This window comes from Pelophylax lessonae, assembly GCF_965119305.1.
Source record: "Pelophylax lessonae genome assembly, chromosome: 12".
Lineage (NCBI taxonomy): Eukaryota > Metazoa > Chordata > Amphibia > Anura > Ranidae > Pelophylax > Pelophylax lessonae.
The window spans coordinates 193,399,015-193,418,032 of record NC_138779.1 but is presented as its reverse complement, the minus strand read 5'-3'; the positions used below and the strand labels follow the sequence as shown (position 1 = coordinate 193,418,032).

The window sequence follows — 19,018 nt, the reverse complement described above, 5'->3', positions numbered from 1 at the left end:
ACGCCTGCTGCTGTGCCCCCATGGGTAGTGGCTTCCTATGGTGGCACACCAAGAAGAGGAGGAGCCAAGTGGGCTGGCGCGCGAGCCGAAAAGAGGATCAGGGCTTCTCTGTGCAATACATAATGGTTATTAAAAATAAAAAATGACTTTACAATAACTTTAATATGGTTCTCCATATATTCTATATAGAGTGTAAGCATAAGTACCTGAATTTGACTTGGTATCAGCCTCTTGTACAGCAGAGCTCAGAATGAAAGAGGGAGAAGCAGCACAAGGAGCTGAATTGGGTGCGCTGCAGTGAATGAAGCATGCTGATAGGAGGAGAAAGCAGAGTGACAGAGAGGAGCTCATTAGTGTGCTGCTTCTCCTTTCACTGTCCATAAAAAGGATGGGGGAGGGGAGCAGTTAGTGAAAGTTATACTGCAGCAGAGAAAATCAGTTTCCCTCCCCTGCTATACTGGGCTGTGCCGTGTGGCAGAGCTGTGTAAATCTCACGGCTGGATGAACAGAAATAAGAATCCCTTGAGAGGTAAAAACAGCTAATTATGTATTTTATGTGCGTACTTAGCTGTATGCCTGGAGTTCAGATTAAAACATTTTAATGGCCCACAAGTTCATTTAATTCATTTATATAGACTAAATCGGAAATAGTTAATGATGATTCATCACACCTCCCAACCAAACTGCTCTGCTTGTGAAATAATTTAGTCATCAATTCTGTGACTACAATTAGATCTGGAGCTACAGCGTAATGCCAGGTTAATTAACACCCCTTGTATAGTTAAATCTGAACTCCGGCCTTCTCTTCAGTCTTCGGCTCCTCTCCTGCACTGAAATGGCTTCCTCCGATTTCACTGCACACTGTGAGCTTCTCACCATGTGCGTTAGAAGCTGCAGCAAGTCAGATAGAACCCTTCCTCATTTCCTCAAGTCCAAAAAACAGCGCTAGACCCAGGGGAAATCTTCCATCCAACTTCTTTCTACAATGCCTATCAAGGGTGAAGCCCCAGACCTCCAACTAGGAAGTGAACACTCTGAAAAAAACACACAGGAGGGCGCAACCACCTCGTGCATTACCATTAATAATTATTGAATCCACATAAGCCAATGGATACTCCCATACGAAAAAAAGTTAGAAGGCCAAACAGATCTGCTCCAGCTGGGACGCAATGGCAGTAAGTCCTAGACAAAATAGTTGGACTGCTGATGTGTTTCAGGGGTCATGCCCCTTTCCTCAGTGCTCCAAGGAAAGGAGCATGACCCCCAAAACGCGTGAGTATCCATTTGCTTATGTGGATTCAGTAAAAAGTAATAATGGTAATGCACAAGGTGGTTGCGCCCTCCTGTGTGTTTTTTTGCACTACCTCATTTCGTGTTCCATTATCCAGCTCTGTCCTTCTCAGCCTGACAGTCCCTTGACCCAGGGCCCGAATTTCCACTAGGCACTGCAGGCATGTGTCTACAGGTGTCCTTCCTAGAGGGGTGCTCAAGCAGACTCCTGCCTGTCCGGTTGAAGCATTTGGGCGGCAGCTCTGCTGCCCAATTGCTTCCGCACACACCCGGTAGCGGCATATGTCCCTTCTCCTCCCTTTCTTGTTGGTGACCCAGAAAGCGTCGTAGATGTCATTTCTGGGTCACCCTGTCACGTTCCCCAGCAAGCATAGCCGGTCTAAAATCCTAGATGTCTCATTAAAGATAACCTGCTACTTAAAAATCTCCTCCCCTTCTTGTTAGTGACCCAGAATGCAATGTATATGATGTCATTTCTAGGTCACCCTGTCACTTACCCCAGCTAGCATAGCCAGTCTTTTAGACCCTGGATGGCTCATTAAAGAGAACCGGTTACTTAAAAATCATCACAGAGGACTTTTTGTCCCCTACGTGATGAAAACAAAACGTTAGGCAAACCCCCCCCCCCCCTAAAAAACCTTTAGGCCCTCCACCCCCACATATACACACATGCGAATGTAAACGCATGCGTCGGGGACACCCACACATGAAAGCAATATGAGAGGGTGAGAGCAATATTTCTAGCACAAGACCTCCTCCTTTAAAACTAAACTGATGGCCTATAGGGGGGCTTTTGAAGCGTTGACTATAGAAAATATAGGGTACTGAAGTGTGTCGCCATTTAATGGGCGCACGCAAATTTAAGGTTTGTTGGGCATCTATTTACTCGGTGCAACCTCATCTTTTATATTTTAGCAAAATTTGGGTAGTTTATCGCATTGGTTTGCCCTAAAACACAGTGTGTTTTTTACTTTACCTTTGTGCGGTAAATCAAGAAAGAAAAAAAAGAATAGTTTTACTATCTTTTTTTTTTTTGGTGGGAGATGGGGGGGGGACTTTAGAATTCCTTGCCTATAGCAGGGGTCTTCAAACTATGGCCCTCCAGTTGTTCAGGAACTACAATTCCCATCATGCCTAGTCATGTCTGTGAATGTCAGAGTTTTACAATGCCTTATGGGATGTTTAGTTCCGCAACAGCTGGAGGGCCGTAGTTTGAGGATCCCTGGCCTATAGGCTCCTAAGATGCAAATCCGGCCTTGCATGGACCACCCCTTTCATTTACTGGATTTGAGTTCTTTCAATCCTGAAGGCTCTGCTTTACATGTGGGTGTTATCTACATGCAAAAAAGCCAGCCTTGGAAAGCCCACTTCCCTGGACTGACATCCATCAAGGCAATTTGATATTTGCATTACTTCTCCCAAGTGCCAGGCCATTCATCTAAATCAGGGCCGCGGGCATTGAGAGAAGTACTGAGCCAGGGTGATGTGATGCTTCCAAGAAGCTGCATACAGCACCCTTCCAGCTGCTCCCACCGGTCACGACCTGTCTGCATTGCGTAGAAAAGTACAGAGACCCAGTGAGGACATCACTGGGCCTAAAATATGGTATGTAATGAAAAACTGAAAGCTTTTTATTACAATTTGAATTAGCATGTTAATGTGGGGATAAAAAGGAGGAACTAGGAAAGGCAAAAAATAAGCAGAATAAACTTCAACTTTAAAGGTCACTTCCGCCATAAAATGAAAACCTTGGGGTTGATGGAAAGCTAAATCACATAATGTCATCTTACATCTCTCCAAATGGGTTCCATAAAATTTAGAACATGCATATTAGTAGGGAATCCAGCTGAGTGTGCCACCTTTGCTACGGCTTAGTGGGGAAATCTCGCCACTGAAGTGTCTGAGAAGTCAGGGAGTGATTTAACCTTTAGATGCCCACCCAAAAAAACAGACCTAGCCGGTTTGGGTGGAACTGACCTTTAAATAAAAACAGCAGAAAATGAAGTGAGCATGGAGGGTTATACGGTGCAAGGAGAATGGGTGGCCGGTTACCTGTTGTGCTGAGAGTACTGGAAGCCTGGGAAGTGAGCGTGGGGGCAGACACCGGGGGGGGCACCTGGAGCAGATCAAGGAAAGGAGGAGATATGAGATTGTGAAGGGTGGATGAGGAAAACAGGAGAGACAGGAGGTAAAAATTGGGGTTGCTGTATGGTGCAGGACATGTGGATCACGTTAAGCGTCTGTACTGTGAATATCCATGCCTAGCTTTAATGTACATTCATTTGTTAAAAGTTTCAGTGCATTTTTCGGTTTATAAAAAAAAAAAAAAAAAAATGTTCTTCCCCTTCAGTAATAAATATATATACACAATGCAAAAAAGCATCTGCCCAACTTTAAAGTGTATGTAAACCTGAAATCTATTCGCACTCCCCGTCGCAGGCTCAGAATGCTGGCGCACCTTTCAATTAGCAGAACCATTGTCAACAAAATGGTGGCCATCTGCACACAGACACCAACTGCTGGTTACATAAATGTAATGAGATGATTAAAAGATGGCTTCAGCTCCTGTTTTCCACCTGTAGAAAACCTTGGACGCGTTTCGCTCTTTTTTGGGGCTTAATCGTACGTGGGGAACACATTTATGCAACAGGGAGTTGGTGTCTGTGTGCAGATGATCACCATTTTGTTGAAGTCTCCTAAAAGCCTGACAAGCTGATCCTGTCTGTCCTGCACCAGTCTTATTACATGCTGATCCGACTGGTTTGGGGGGCATTCGAGCGGTACTAATTTCATTGTTTTGAGCATAGCCTGCCATGCATGCTCCTTTAGTAGGCCATTAAAATGCCTACTGATAGACCTGATAGATCAAGTGCACATGGCAGGCTGACAACATTCGCCCTAGTGCCTTAGCATGGTCAGGCTGAAACAAGAAGTGCTGTTACTTGCAGGATCTCCAGGTTGGAAACTTTGAAACAAACTATATTACCAAAAGTATTGGGGCACCTGCCTTTACACGCACATTACCTTTAATGGCATCCTAGTCTTAGTCCATAGGGTTCAATATTGAGTTGGCCCACCCTTTGCAGCTATACCAGCTTCAACTCTCCTAGGAAGGTTAAGGAGTGTGTCTATGGGAATGTTTGACCATTCTTCCAGAAGCGCATTTGTGAGGTCAGGCACTGACTGGGTTGAAGTCAGGACTCTGTGCAGGCCATTCAAGTTCCTCCACCCCAAACTCAATCATCCATGTCTTTATGGACCTTGCTTTGTGCACTGGTGCGCAGTCATGTTGGAACAGGAAGGGGCTATCCCCAAACTGTTTCCACAAAGTTGGGAGCATGACATTGTGAAAATGTCTTGGTATGCTGACACCTTAAGAGTTCCCCTCACTGAAACTAAGAGGCCAAGTCCAACACCTGAAAAACAACCCCACACCATAATCCCCCCTCCACTAAATTATTTGGACCAGTGCACAAAGTAAGGTCCATAAAGACATGGATGAGGGAGTTTGAGGTGGAGAAACTTGACTGGCCTGTCCTCAACCCGATAGAACACCTTTGGGATGAATTAGAGCGGAGACTGGGAGCCAGGCCTCAACCCAGTCAGAGGCCCTCTTGTCCAACATCAGTTTCTGACCCCACAAATGCTCTTCTGGAAGAATGGTCAAACATTCCCATAGACCCTCTCCTAAACCTTGTGGACAGCCTTCCCAGAATAGTTGAAGCTGTTATAGCTGCAAAAAGTGGGCCAACTCAATAATTTAACCCTACAGACTAAGACGGAGATGCCATTAAAGTTCATGTGCATGTAAAAGCAGGTATCCCAATACTTTCAGCAATATAGTGAATTTGCTTAAGAAAGTTGTATACAGTGAGGAAGAAATACTGAAATAGACTTAGGATTTACATACACTTTAAGGCGACGGTCACTGGAAAAAAAAAAATTCTAAAAAGTGATCTTCAAAAGAAGGCTCCAAAGTGGTCTATTTATAAGTGTATTTTACAGGATTCACACATTTATCCAATTAGAAAAAAAGGTGTCCAACTTGTGTGAAAACATTTATAAAAATAGACTTCTTAATACTTATCTCTCTGGCCAGTAGCCACCAACAGAATCTTTAGTATCTGTGCCACAGAAGTGCTGGATGTGTGTACCCCCCACTGTGCAATGTAGTTCCAACCACCAGTCCCCATATCCCAACAAGAAACAGTGTGGATATAGAAGCTAGTGGGTGGAACCACAGCGTCCAGCTAGGGGGGACCAAGCATCCGACACTCCATAAGTGTGTCAGATGCAGAAGATTCTTTGGGTGCTGTACCTCTTCAAGAGGTTGAAGACAGAACTAACCACTTACTCGACAGGTACTGCAAGTATTCTCCATGTTCTTTTGCAGGATACAATGAAAGGCAACAGGGTTGCTTTAAAGCCCAACTAAGAAACTTGAAAATTCTCCCTTGTAGTGGGGCTGCATGCGCACTGCAAGGGTTAACTACTTGTTTAGGTCTAGGGGGCATAGAAGATTTAACTTACCCAAGCCTTTGCGCTGCTAGACTGGACCCTTCAATATCTTCTCCCGTAAGCTTCAGTGATATAAGGTCCTCATATCAAGAGTGATGCTGGGTTCTTAGCCCTGCATTGGATGTGATTGTGGCAAGGGACAGCCCACTGCTGAAGCATAGGAAATGCTGTCTGCCGTGAAGGATCAGGTATGTAAAATTTATTTTGCTCTCCACTAGACCTAAACAAGAAGTTAATCCTTGCAGTGTAGGCACAGCCCCACTGCAGGGAGGATTTTTTAGACTTCCCGGAGCTGAGCTTTAAAAAAGAAAAAAACAACCTCGTCCAATCAACAAGGAGGTTTGGAACATTGCTGAATTACAAGAATTTTTTTTTCCAAATTTGGCATGGTCCTGTAAAAGGAGAGTGTACTGGGATCACCCACATATAAATGGCTGACTGGGAGATTTAGTCTTTGGCTATGAACCCAGTATGCTAGTCAAAATATTCCATCACTGCATTTACCATGACCTTAGTGGCCAGAAAAAAGAAACCCCAGTTCAGTACCAGGAAGTGGGGTGATTTTTTTCTCATTTCCTGTTTTGTCAGACAGGAAGTGAAAGCTCCCAAATGACAACAGAGGCTGCAATCAAAAGACAAAGTGGTTCCAACCGTCTCCATTCTATCCAAAACTAAAATAAAAATGTTTTGGCTGGAGTTGGGTTGTTTACGTGCAAATAGGGTGTAGAAGTGGAGTTAGTGTGACATGTCTCGGTGTACATAAAAAAATAAAAAAAACTCATGCAAATGAACAGAGTGGGCCCACTTCTGCTGCAAGAGTGGGGATCTATTTTTCTGGCCACTATGTATAGGCACCACTTGGATTCCATGACAACAAACTTTTCTTCATATTTGAACTGAGACTGTGGTCACCACATGTGCCCCATACAGCTTCCCCAGGTCATGCTGAGAAGATAGGACGGCTCATTACCAGATGCGTCCCATACATCTGCCCTTTGCCCTGGTTGGTGGGGATGAGTGGCATACTGCTACATGGGTTGATGCGCTTCTCCTTCTGCCGACGGTTACAGAACCACACGCGGATCACTTCCTTCTCCATGTTCAGCTGCTCAGCAATCACAAGGATCTCCTCGGAGGTAGGTTTCTGGTTCTGGATGGCACAGTGAACAGATGAGATGTAAGAGAATGCAACAAGAGTACAGCACGAACGCAGGAAAACATTAATATGGAAACCATCATCAATAACTACATTTTATTACATTGCCTAAGGCAAACCTGGTTGTTGCCTGTAACAGACCCCCTTTCTCAAGAAGAGTATGTCTGCTGTATAAGCTTCCCTTGCCTGGTACCAGCACGATCCACTTGTCGAGACATCAGAGTAGGGTGGTAAGAAGCATAAGACTGTTTATTCAAACACAGGCACAAAGAGATATACACTCTGGGACAATCCCCCCTCCCCTTTAGCAGCTAATCCATATACACATATACATCCCATAATAGGTTGATCCCAAGGCAGACAGAAACAACAGAACAATGGGATACAAGCACTTAACAAACACCACCCCCACCTCAAACTATCTAGCAATGGTCTATGAGATAAATTCCTACAAGCAGCCTGAAAAGGTTGAACCAATGTGTCATAAATAGTATTGTTCTAGGTGAAAGAGCCTCTTCTTTCTTTCAACACAAACCACACATATAGAACCCAGGTAACACGAAATGCTGAGTCCGGTGTGGTTGTACTGGGAGTCTGATTAGTGCAGACCCGACTGGGGTTCTCAGTCACCCTGTGCTCCTAATAGACACAGGGTGACTTACACATAGGAGAGGCTGGAGAAGCTGGACAAGAAGTTTTCCAACCTCTCCAAGGTAATCTGGGTTCCAGAAGCCCGCTGCCCAAAGTGACTCCCATCACATTGCCCATGCAGAGTAAAAGTAAGAGTCCTTTTTTGACCTTTTCACTTCTGGACAAATTTTTTTTTTCTTCACACATAGGGGGAAATTTACTAAAACTGGAGCACTTAGAATCTGGTGCACCTGTGCAAGGTAGCCAATCCGCTTCTAAATTCAGCTTGTTCAATTCAAGTAGAACTATAGCAAGGCTGCTGATAAGGCAGTACAGCCATCCCACCTGTTCGGGCCCATCAGTTCAAAAGGGGGCCCAGGCACCTGGCAAGCAGGAGGGCCAGCTGTACTGCCTTACTGCTGACTCATGTGGCTCCCCCTGAAGCGGCTGCTGGCTTCTCCTTTTTCTGGCCCGCATCCTCCTGTTGTCCAGGCCCATGTGCCCCCGCCTCCTTTAACAGGGCAGTTAAAATAAATGTAAAATGAATAATAAAATTCTAAGAGAATTGTAGAAAAATGTAAAATTAAAAAAAAAAAAATTTTGAAAAAAAAAAAAAAATTAGGAACTTGTTTAAATGTGTTTTGCTCTCTGAAGAGCAGTCAGTATTTGGATTGCTCTTCAGGGCGCATTTGACAGGATGGAGGTGGCATATTGCCTCCTCGACACCTGTTTTATCCCGATTTGTACTGGTTGCGGGGTTCTTGCATAGTTCTATTCACATGAGTGGGTCTTGTTCGATGGGGGTACAATTTCTGCCATTGCTGCGTGAAATTTTGACAAAAATTAAATTACATTTTTTTCTGTGGGAGGGGGGGGGGGGCTTGTCAGGGAGGCTGACAGGGGGCTCAGTGATTTCTAGCAGGAGCCCTGAACTATAGGCAAGAAACTTTTTTTTACCATTTTTCATAGGGTAAGTTATGGCAGGGTTATAATCTCTATAAGGTTTATTATTGCCCTCTTTGATCCAAAAGGGAGATTAAACTTCACTTTCTGTCCCATAGCCATAACAGGAAGTGAGAGGAAATCCGATAAAATTAAAGCGGAACTTCATTCTCTCAAATACTATTTTTAATCCTTATGCTGCTAGAATTAGTAAATAGATAGGAAGATATATTATATGTACTTGTTTAACTTTTTGTTTTACATTTCTTTGGGTTCTTCCTGGTTTCTTGCCTAGGCAAATTATGTCATACATCCCAGGAGTCTTCAGGCAGGAGAGAGGGGTTTTCTCAGCTAAGCATACTCTCCTGCCTGTATGCCTGGGCTAAGGGCAGATGGATTCCAGGAAGTAAATGCAATTTGAATCATGTGCCCTTACTCAAGATGGCCACTGCTAGGAGGTGCCTCTAAAAGTGATTTATCAACCAAAAAAAAAAAAAAAAAAGCATGGAGACATGGATGTATAGGCGAGTTTGTTTTGAATAATAATAAAAAAAAAAAAAAAAAAACATTGTTCAGAACTAGTGTCCCCATTGAAAGATTTCCCCTCAAATACTTTTCTGGGGACAACCCAAAATTTGGAATTCTAATTTTACTTTCAATGATAATGGTAAACACGGCAAATAGAGAAGGTGAATACTCCCTAACGGGGCACAGACAGCAATAAAAACCCCAGAGGTGTTCTATTCCATCTCTACTCTATCCAGGACAAAAAAAAAAAAAAAAGTTTTGCCTTTATTTTTTCTTCAAGCTTTGATAATAAAACCTGGAAGCTGATTGGTTGCGATGCAGAGCTGCACCAGATTTTGCATGCTCCAGTTTTAGTAAATCTCTCCCCCCCCCCCCACCCCATGGTGTACACTTCATTGGCAGTGAAGGTATTACTGCTTCCCTTCCCAACAGCAAATGCTGCTCTTTAATACACCTCCGGGAGTACCCAATACTTCCAAATACCATATCTGACTTATGATCCCCATACACCAGACAAAAAAAAAAATCATTGGAAACTCTTGTCATTTGGATCACTCTTTCTTTTAACATGCTGCTAAAGAGGAAGTGTTGGCTTTTTTTCCCCCTGACCTGCAAAGTAAAGGCACAATGTGCTAGTATGCATCGCGTACTAGCACACCATGTGAAACTTACCTGCTAACGATCCCTCGTTTTTACCGCTGAAGGCCACATTAATCTTTGCCCATCTTCCTTCCGGGTCCGTGGACTCTGGCTATGTGACTAGCTGCAGCCGGGTAACGTCACTCCCGTGCATGTGTGCGGAAGCCGCCGGTCACGGCACAGGGCTCTGAAGAAATAGCAGGGATGGGCGCTCCTCCAGAGCGCATGCCCCAATGACGTCATCGGCTGCATATACAGTAAATATCTCCTAAACAATGCATGTTTAGGTGATATTTACAGTACCTATAGGTAAGCCTTATTATAGGCTTACCTAGATGTACAAACAATCAGTTGAAGTTTACTTCCATGTTAATGGGTACAAACAAAAAAACATTTTTGATTTTTGGGGAAAAAAAAATAGAAGGAATGGGTTGGAAAACATCTGCTAAATTAATGATAAATTTAAGGGCTAACGTGTGTTTTGCCCATTAAAAATGTAGCTGCTCGCACTGCGTATATGTGACAAAACGAACAAAATGGATTTTATGTCCATTAAACAATTTATTATTCTAAATTCAGTCATTACATGATGGCACTGTCGTTTGCTCTCATGACCAGGTGTTCCTTGAAAACAAGTGCGAACGATTTTTCGTATAGTGTAGGACTAGCATTAGGGTCCTCTTTCTTTCATAATATTTTAAATAATTCCTTCGGGGTCAAACAGTATATTAAATTATTGTTAATGAGTCAAGACCTTTGGCTTTCATCATTTTAGTTACTGGTATGGATTCTGTAGCACTGCCCCCTTGAGGACTGCTGAATTCTTCACCTTCGGATCCTCCTGGGTTACCATTAGCAACTGCAGCATGCAATATTTAACACTTTACACCTTGACTCATTCAATGAAAAGTCTAGGGGATGTAGTTTTTTCTTCTTGATGTTTTATTTAATTAGGGATGGGAGAAGGGAAGAGTGGGATACTCCAAATTAAACTATTCACAATGGATGAGGCCTCTCACTGATGATGCTGCCAGGCTGCTGATTCACCTTGCCACTAGATGAATTTGGGTTAAGTCTCTGTATAGATGACTTGTTTGGGTAGATTATCTTCAGGATACACTCCTAGTATCCCCTTTCACTCAACAGACTGACACCCGTCCTCTGACTATCCTACACGGGGTGGCCCCCCTCAGGTCAGGCCCCTGGACACAATCCCCTGTACTCACGATACTGTTTTTTGAGGGTCTCCAGTGTCTCTACCTCTCCAGTCAGCTCTCCTGAAACCTTTGGGTTCAGTTCCTTTCCTCTGGTCCGCAGGCCGACTGCCTGTGACCACGTGCCACCACTACAGAGGAGGAGGTAGCCGCCACCCTCCCACTGGGACTCTGCTCATGAACCAAAGACTCGGCAGCACATGGCTTTTATACAGTATCCCATAATGCACCGAGACAGCTGATCTCTGCCAATCACTGGGACTCTAGCAAAGCCTGTGTACCCATTGGTCAGGTTTATTCCCACTGTCCAACATGCCTCCCTACTGGACCAGTGTGAAACACTAACCAGACCCAATGAATCACACACTGAGCACACAGAGTAGACCTCACTCACAGATCCTGCTCTCTGGTAGGCAGAAAGCAATATAGATTTCCCTGCTGCTCCTCTGATAGGCAGACAGAGCCAAAAACTATACTCTCTCACTAGCACCTATCTAGAAGGGTGCTACAATTCTAAACCTTGAATCATTTTTCTGGGGACAAGATGTAACATTAAAAAGTGTTTCCAGGGGCTCACGTGAGCTGCACTGTGGATAAAAGGATGTTAGAATCAGGCTAAAGTATCTGTAGAAAAATCACTAATGGCATTTACTAAAGTGAGAAACTGGAAACGGCCAAAAGTACATGGCTGGATAAAGATTATGTAAAAGGGAAGGAAGCTTTATAAATTTAACCCGTAGAATGTATGTGGTGCAGCAATCATGGTGCAGAAAGAAAAAAAAAAAAAAAAAAGTAAAAATACCAAAAAAAAAAAAAAAAAAAAAAAAAAAAAAAGAAGGTTCAGAGAGTACATCTGAACAATAATTAGATACACTGAGCATGCTTTCTTGTGGTTAAGCATTCATATTTTTTTTATATTTTTAATGATGGCTCTCCTAGTAGACACGCTTTGTTGTTAACCGTATTATACTCACCAGGATGTGAAAGGAAGCACCTGCTGGCGGCTGCGCACATCACTAGCCAGCTGCTCAATCTCAGTAGAAAAAGTAAAGCTTTGACCCGCCCCCTCCCACATCCAGCATCTCACTACTGGGCAGCAAGACTGCCCATCACTCTATAAGACCAATAGTGAGATGCTGGGGGAGGGAAGAGGCCAGACAGACCTCAACTTTTCCATATTGGAGCACTCCTGTTTTCAGATACCCCAGGAGCTTGAACAGATATTTACAGATGTGAAGCTGCCTGCTTTCTGTTCCTGGCAACAGTTTCAAGAGTATGTATAGCTAAAACTTTTTTTTTTTTTTTTTAATTAAAAGAACATTTCCCTCCGGGTTATCTATATATATTGCAAGAATTTTAACAAACTTGTTGCAGATTTCTACCTTTTGTTATTCTGAAGAAATCAGTTTGTCTGTCTGTGTCCATGTGCAAAGTAAATGTGAATGGGAGTGATTTTATCATCATCATCAGCGCCAGTGAGTTCGCATATATGCAATGACAGGCATCGCATGTGACTCGAAGCACACTGCATTGCAAATCCCATGCGATGGCTGTGCGATGCAATTTCAGCCATACAGATCGTATGGCTGAATTCGCATCAGATTCGGACACAACTCGCACAGAACCCTTTTTTGGGTCCGCAGCAGAATCGGATCGCATTGGGTGTTCAGTTTGCATATCGCAGTGCTAACTGATCTGGGGGTGTTAACTCTGCATTGACAACCCCAGCGATTCGCATATGGCAGTGTGAACTGCCTGCGAGTTGTATGCAATGTGGGAACCCGCAGTGGATTCACAGGGTTCCCGCATCGCATACGCGTGAACCGGGACTCAATCAGCTGTTGCACTTGCAGGGTTCTAATGTGGAAAATTGCTGCGTTTGCATGCCTTTAGATGCAATTTCCTTTTAGGAGTCTCTTACCAAAAACGACATTTTTGTTGCAGGGGATGCCCAAAATTGGACTTGTATCTTAGTGCAGACTTCTGGGAAAATCAGTGAGCCAATAAAACAGGGGCGTTCTGTACACTGTACAGAATGCTTCCAGGTAGCCATATTGCAATTGAATTTTACATAAAATTACAGAGCTGCAGATTGAAAAGGAAAGGTCATTTTTATTGGTATTCAATTACAATATGACATGTGTCCCAATTGTATACGCTATATATTTATTTGCTCCCCCCCCACAAAAGTGGGGTTAGCCTTTAAATGCCAAGTTCACCTTTTGGAGCATGTTACAGCTAAAGGCTACTGATCATGGGTGCAATGCTCTGTAGGCTCCTCTTAAAAAAAAAAATAACACACACACACACACACACACACACACACACACACACACACACACACACACACACACACACACACACACACACACACACACACACACACACACACACACACACACACACACACACACACACACACACACACACACACACACACACACACACACACACACACACACACACACACACACACACACACACACACACACACACACACACACACACACACACACACACACACACACACACACACACACACACACACACACACACACACACACACACACACACACACACACACACACACACACACACACACACACACACACACACACACACACACACACACACACACACACACACACACACACACACACACACACACACACACACACACACACACACACACACACACACACACACACACACACACACACACACACACACACACACACACACACACACACACACACACACACACACACACACCCTTTTTCCTGCAAAAAATATGTGCATTTTTTTTCCCCCAAAAAATGTACTTAGCCTTTAACTATGGACAGTTGCACCCTCGGCACTTCCCGCATTTGCAGTATAGGCATCAGATTAAAAATCTACCTGTATTTATATGGCCAAATATCACATGCATCCAGTGTTGCCAACCGCCCGTAGATTTACGGACAGCCCGTTAAAACAGGGCACTTTTCTCCTGCCCGTAAATGCCCGTAGCAGGAGAAAAGTGCCCGTAAATCTATGGCGGCGGCGGCAAGGTCGGAACTGCGCATGTGCGGCGCGCAGTTCCGAAGATTCCCGACTGACGAGTCCGAGACGAGTTCTCACAGAGATGATCAATGCAGCAGGTCCGCCTGCGCCCGCCCCTGCCTCCGCCCCCGCCGTCATTCAAGTTTTCCCGCCGGCCGCTGGCGCTGACAGTGAGTGCGTGCAGCGTGTGGAGTGGACTCACTGTGTGTGGAGTGGACTCGGAGACCCGCCCATTCTGTGACAATAGCGAATGAGAATTCGCTATTGTCACACGGATCATCCTCCTGGCCAATCAGGGAGCGGGTCCTCCCGCTTCCTGATTGGCCGAAAGGCAAACACCGTGCCATTGGACGAGGAGGAGGCGCCGCGGGGAGCCGGGGACTGAAGAGAAGCTGCGAGAGAGGTAAGTGCTAGGGGATCGCTGGCATTCTGCAATCATTGGGGGCAATGTGTGGCTGGCACTCTGCGATCATTGGGGGCAATGCTGTGGCTGGCACTCTGCAATCATTGGGGGCAATGCTGTGGCTGGCACTCTGCAATCATTGGGGGCAATGCTGTGGCTGGCACTCTGCAATCATTGGGGGCAATGCTGTGGCTGGCACTCTGCAATCATTGGGGGCAATGCTGTGGCTGGCACTCTGCAATCATTGGGGGCAATGCTGTGGCTGGCACTCTGCAATCATTGGGGGCAATGCTGTGGCTGGCACTCTGCAATCATTGGGGGCAATGCTGTGGCTGGCACTCTGCAATCATTGGGGGCAATGCTGTGGCTGGCACTCTGCAATCATTGGGGGCAATGCTGTGGCTGGCACTCTATCATTGGGGGCAATGCTGTGGCTGGCACTCTATCATTGGGGGCAATGCTGTGGCTGGCACTCTATCATTGGGGGCAATGCTGTGGCTGGCACTCTATCATTGGGGGCAATGCTGTGGCTGGCACTCTATCATTGGGGGCAATGCTGTGGCTGGCACTCTATCATTGGGGGCAATGCTGTGGCTGGCACTCTATCATTGGGGGCAATGCTGTGGCTGGCACTCTATCATTGGGGGCAATGCTGTGGCTGGCACTCTATCATTGGGGGCAATGCTGTGGCTGGCACTCTATCATTGGGGGCAATGCTGTGGCTGGCACTCTATCATTGGGGGCAATGCTGTGGCTGGCACTCTATCATTGGGGGCAATGCTGTGGCTGGCACTCTATCATTGGGGGCAATGTGTGGCTGGCACTCTGCAATCATTGGGGGCAATGCTGTGGCTGGCACTCTATCATTGGGGGCAATGCTGTGGCTGGCACTCTGCAATCATTGGGGGCAATGCTGTGGCTGGCACTCTGCAATCATTGGGGGCAATGCTGTGGCTGGCACTCTATCATTGGGGGTAATGTGTGGCTGGCACTCTGCGATCATTGGGGGCAATGCTGTGGCTGGCACTCTATCATTGGGGCAATGCTGTGGCTGGCACTCTATCATTGGGGGTAATGTGTGGCTGGCACTCTGCAATCATTGGGGGCAATGTGTGGCTGGCACTCTATCATTGGGGGTAATGTGTGGCTGGCACTCTGCGATCATTGGGGGTAATGTGTGGCTGGCACTCTATCATTGGGGGTAATGTGTGGCTGGCACTCTATCATTGGGGGCAATGTGTGGCTGGCACTCTGCTATCATTGGGGGCAATGTGTGGCTGGCACTCTGCTATCATTGGGGGCAATGTGTGGCTGGCACTCTGCTATCATTGGGGGCAATGTGTGGCTGGCACTCTGCTATCATTGGGGGCAATGTGTGGCTGGCACTCTGCTATCATTGGGGGCAATGTGTGGCTGGCACTCTGCGATCATTGGGGGCAATGCTGTGGCTGGCACTCTGCGATCATTGGGGGTAATGTGTGGCTGGCACTCTATCATTGGGGGCAATGCTGTGGCTGGCACTCTGCAATCATTGGGGGCAATGCTGTGGCTGGCACTCTGCAATCATTGGGGGCAATGCTGTGGCTGGCACTCTATCATTGGGGGTAATGTGTGGCTGGCACTCTGCGATCATTGGGGGCAATGCTGTGGCTGGCACTCTATCATTGGGGGTAATGTGTGGCTGGCACTCTGCAATCATTGGGGGCAATGCTGTGGCTGGCACTCTGCAATCATTGGGGGCAATGCTGTGGCTGGCACTCTGCAATCATTGGGGGCAATGCTGTGGCTGGCACTCTGCAATCATTGGGGGCAATGCTGTGGCTGGCACTCTGCAATCATTGGGGGCAATGCTGTGGCTGGCACTCTGCAATCATTGGGGGCAATGCTGTGGCTGGCACTCTGCAATCATTGGGGGCAATGCTGTGGCTGGCACTCTATCATTGGGGGTAATGTGTGGCTGGCACTCTGCGATCATTGGGGGCAATGCTGTGGCTGGCACTCTATCATTGGGGGTAATGTGTGGCTGGCACTCTGCAATCATTGGGGGCAATGCTGTGGCTGGCACTCTGCAATCATTGGGGGCAATGCTGTGGCTGGCACTCTGCAATCATTGGGGGCAATGCTGTGGCTGGCACTCTGCAATCATTGGGGGCAATGCTGTGGCTGGCACTCTGCAATCATTGGGGGCAATGCTGTGGCTGGCACTCTATCATTGGGGGTAATGTGTGGCTGGCACTCTGCGATCATTGGGGGCAATGTGTGGCTGGCACTCTGCTATCATTGGGGGCAATGTGTGGCTGGCACTCTGCTATCATTGGGGGCAATGTGTGGCTGGCACTCTGCTATCATTGGGGGCAATGTGTGGCTGGCACTCTGCTATCATTGGGGGCAATGTGTGGCTGGCACTCTGCTATCATTGGGGGCAATGTGTGGCTGGCACTCTGCGATCATTGGGGGCAATGCTGTGGCTGGCACTCTATCATTGGGGGTAATGTGTGGCTGGCACTCTATCATTGGGGGCAATGCTGTGGCTGGCACTCTGCAATCATTGGGGGCAATGCTGTGGCTGGCACTCTGCAATCATTGGGGGCAATGCTGTGGCTGGCACTCTATCATTGGGGGTAATGTGTGGCTGGCACTCTGCGATCATTGGGGGCAATGCTGTGGCTGGCACTCTATCATTGGGGGTAATGTGTGGCTGGCACTCTGCAATCATTGGGGGCAATGCTGTGGCTGGCACTCTGCAATCATTGGGGGCAATGCTGTGGCTGGCACTCTGCAATCATTGGGGGCAATGCTGTGGCTGGCACTCTGCAATCATTGGGGGCAATGCTGTGGCTGGCACTCTATCATTGGGGGTAATGTGTGGCTGGCACTCTGCGATCATTGGGGGCAATGCTGTGGCTGGCACTCTATCATTGGGGGTAATGTGTGGCTGGCACTCTGCAATCATTGGGGGCAATGTGTGGCTGGCACTCTATCATTGGGGGTAATGTGTGGCTGGCACTCTGCGATCATTGGGGGTAATGTGTGGCTGGCACTCTATCATTGGGGGCAATGTGTGGCTGGCACTCTATCATTGGGGGCAATGTGTGGCTGGCACTCTGCTATCATTGGGGGCAATGTGTGGCTGGCACTCTGCTATCATTGGGGGCAATGTGTGGCTGGCACTCTGCTATCATTGGGGGCAATGTGTGGCTGGCACTCTGCAATCATTGGGGGCAATGCTGTGGCTGGCACTCTGCAATCATTGGGGGCAATGTGTGGCTGGCACTCTGCAATCATTGGGGGCAATGTGTGGCTGGCACTCTGCGATCATTGGGGGCAATGTGTGGCTGGCACTCTGCGATCATTGGGGGTAATGTGTGGCTGGCACTCTGCGATCATTGGGGGTAATGTGTGGCTGGCACTCTGCTATCATTGGGGGTAATGTGTGGCTGGCACTCTATCATTGGGGGCAATGTGTGGCTGGCACTCTATCATTGGGGGCAATGTGTGGCTGGCACTCTATCATTGGGGGCAATGTGTGGCTGGCACTCTATCATTGGGGGCAATGTGTGGCTGGCACTCTATCATTGGGGGCAATGTGTGGCTGGCACTCTGCTATCATTGGGGGCAATGTGTGGCTGGCACTCTGCTATCATTGGGGGTAATGTGTGGCTGGCACTCTGCGATCATTGGGGGCAATGTGTGGCTGGCACTCTGCGATCATTGGGGGCAATGTGTGGCTGGCACTCTGCTATCATTGGGGGCAATGTGTGGCTGGCACTCTGCTATCATTGGGGGTAATGTGTGGCTGGCACTCTGCTATCATTGGGGGCAATGTGTGGCTGGCACTCTGCTATCATTGGGGGTAATGTGTGGCTGGCACTCTGCAATCATTGGGGGCAATGTGTGGCTGGCACTCTGCGATCATTGGGGGCAATGTGTGGCTGGCACTCTGCGATCATTGGGGGCAATGTGTGGCTGGCACTCTGCGATCATTGGGGGCAATGTGTGGCTGGCACTCTGCGATCATTGGGGGTAATGTGTGGCTGGCACTCTATCATTGGGGGTAATGTGTGGCTGGCACTCTGCGATCATTGGGGGCAATGTGTGGCTGGCACTCTGCTATCATTGGGGGTAATGTGTGGCTGGCACTCTATCATTGGGGGCAATGTGTGGCTGGCACTCTATCATTGGGGGCAATGTGTGGCTGGCACTCTATCATTGGGGGCAATGTGTGGCTGGCACTCTATCATTGGGGGCAATGTGTGGCTGGCACTCTATCATTGGGGGCAATGTGTGGCTGGCACTCTATCATTGGGGGCAATGTGTGGCTGGCACTCTATCATTGGGGGCAATGTGTGGCTGGCACTCTATCATTGGGGGCAATGTGTGGCTGGCACTCTGCTATCATTGGGGGCAATGTGTGGCTGGCACTCTGCTATCATTGGGGGTAATGTGTGGCTGGCACTCTGCGATCATTGGGGGCAATGTGTGGCTGGCACTCTGCGATCATTGGGGGCAATGTGTGGCTGGCACTCTGCGATCATTGGGGGTAATGTGTGGCTGGCACTCTGCAATCATTGGGGGCAATGTGTGGCTGGCACTCTGCAATCATTGGGGGCAATGTGTGGCTGGCACTCTGCGATCATTGGGGGCAATGTGTGGCTG

General features: G+C 47.2%; 1 protein-coding gene across 1 annotated transcript in view; it reads right to left on the bottom strand.

Annotated features, from left to right (window-relative positions):
* Nucleotides 1–19,018, bottom strand: part of POU2F2 (POU class 2 homeobox 2) — a 75,677-nt gene that overhangs the window by 12,567 nt on the left and 44,092 nt on the right. The window contains exons 12-13 of the mRNA XM_082273111.1: nucleotides 6,779–6,958; nucleotides 3,343–3,406 (exon numbers count right to left, since the gene is read on the bottom strand). Coding sequence (XP_082129237.1) covers nucleotides 3,343–3,406; nucleotides 6,779–6,958 — 244 coding nt within the window. The remainder of the gene's footprint in view (nucleotides 1–3,342; nucleotides 3,407–6,778; nucleotides 6,959–19,018) is intronic.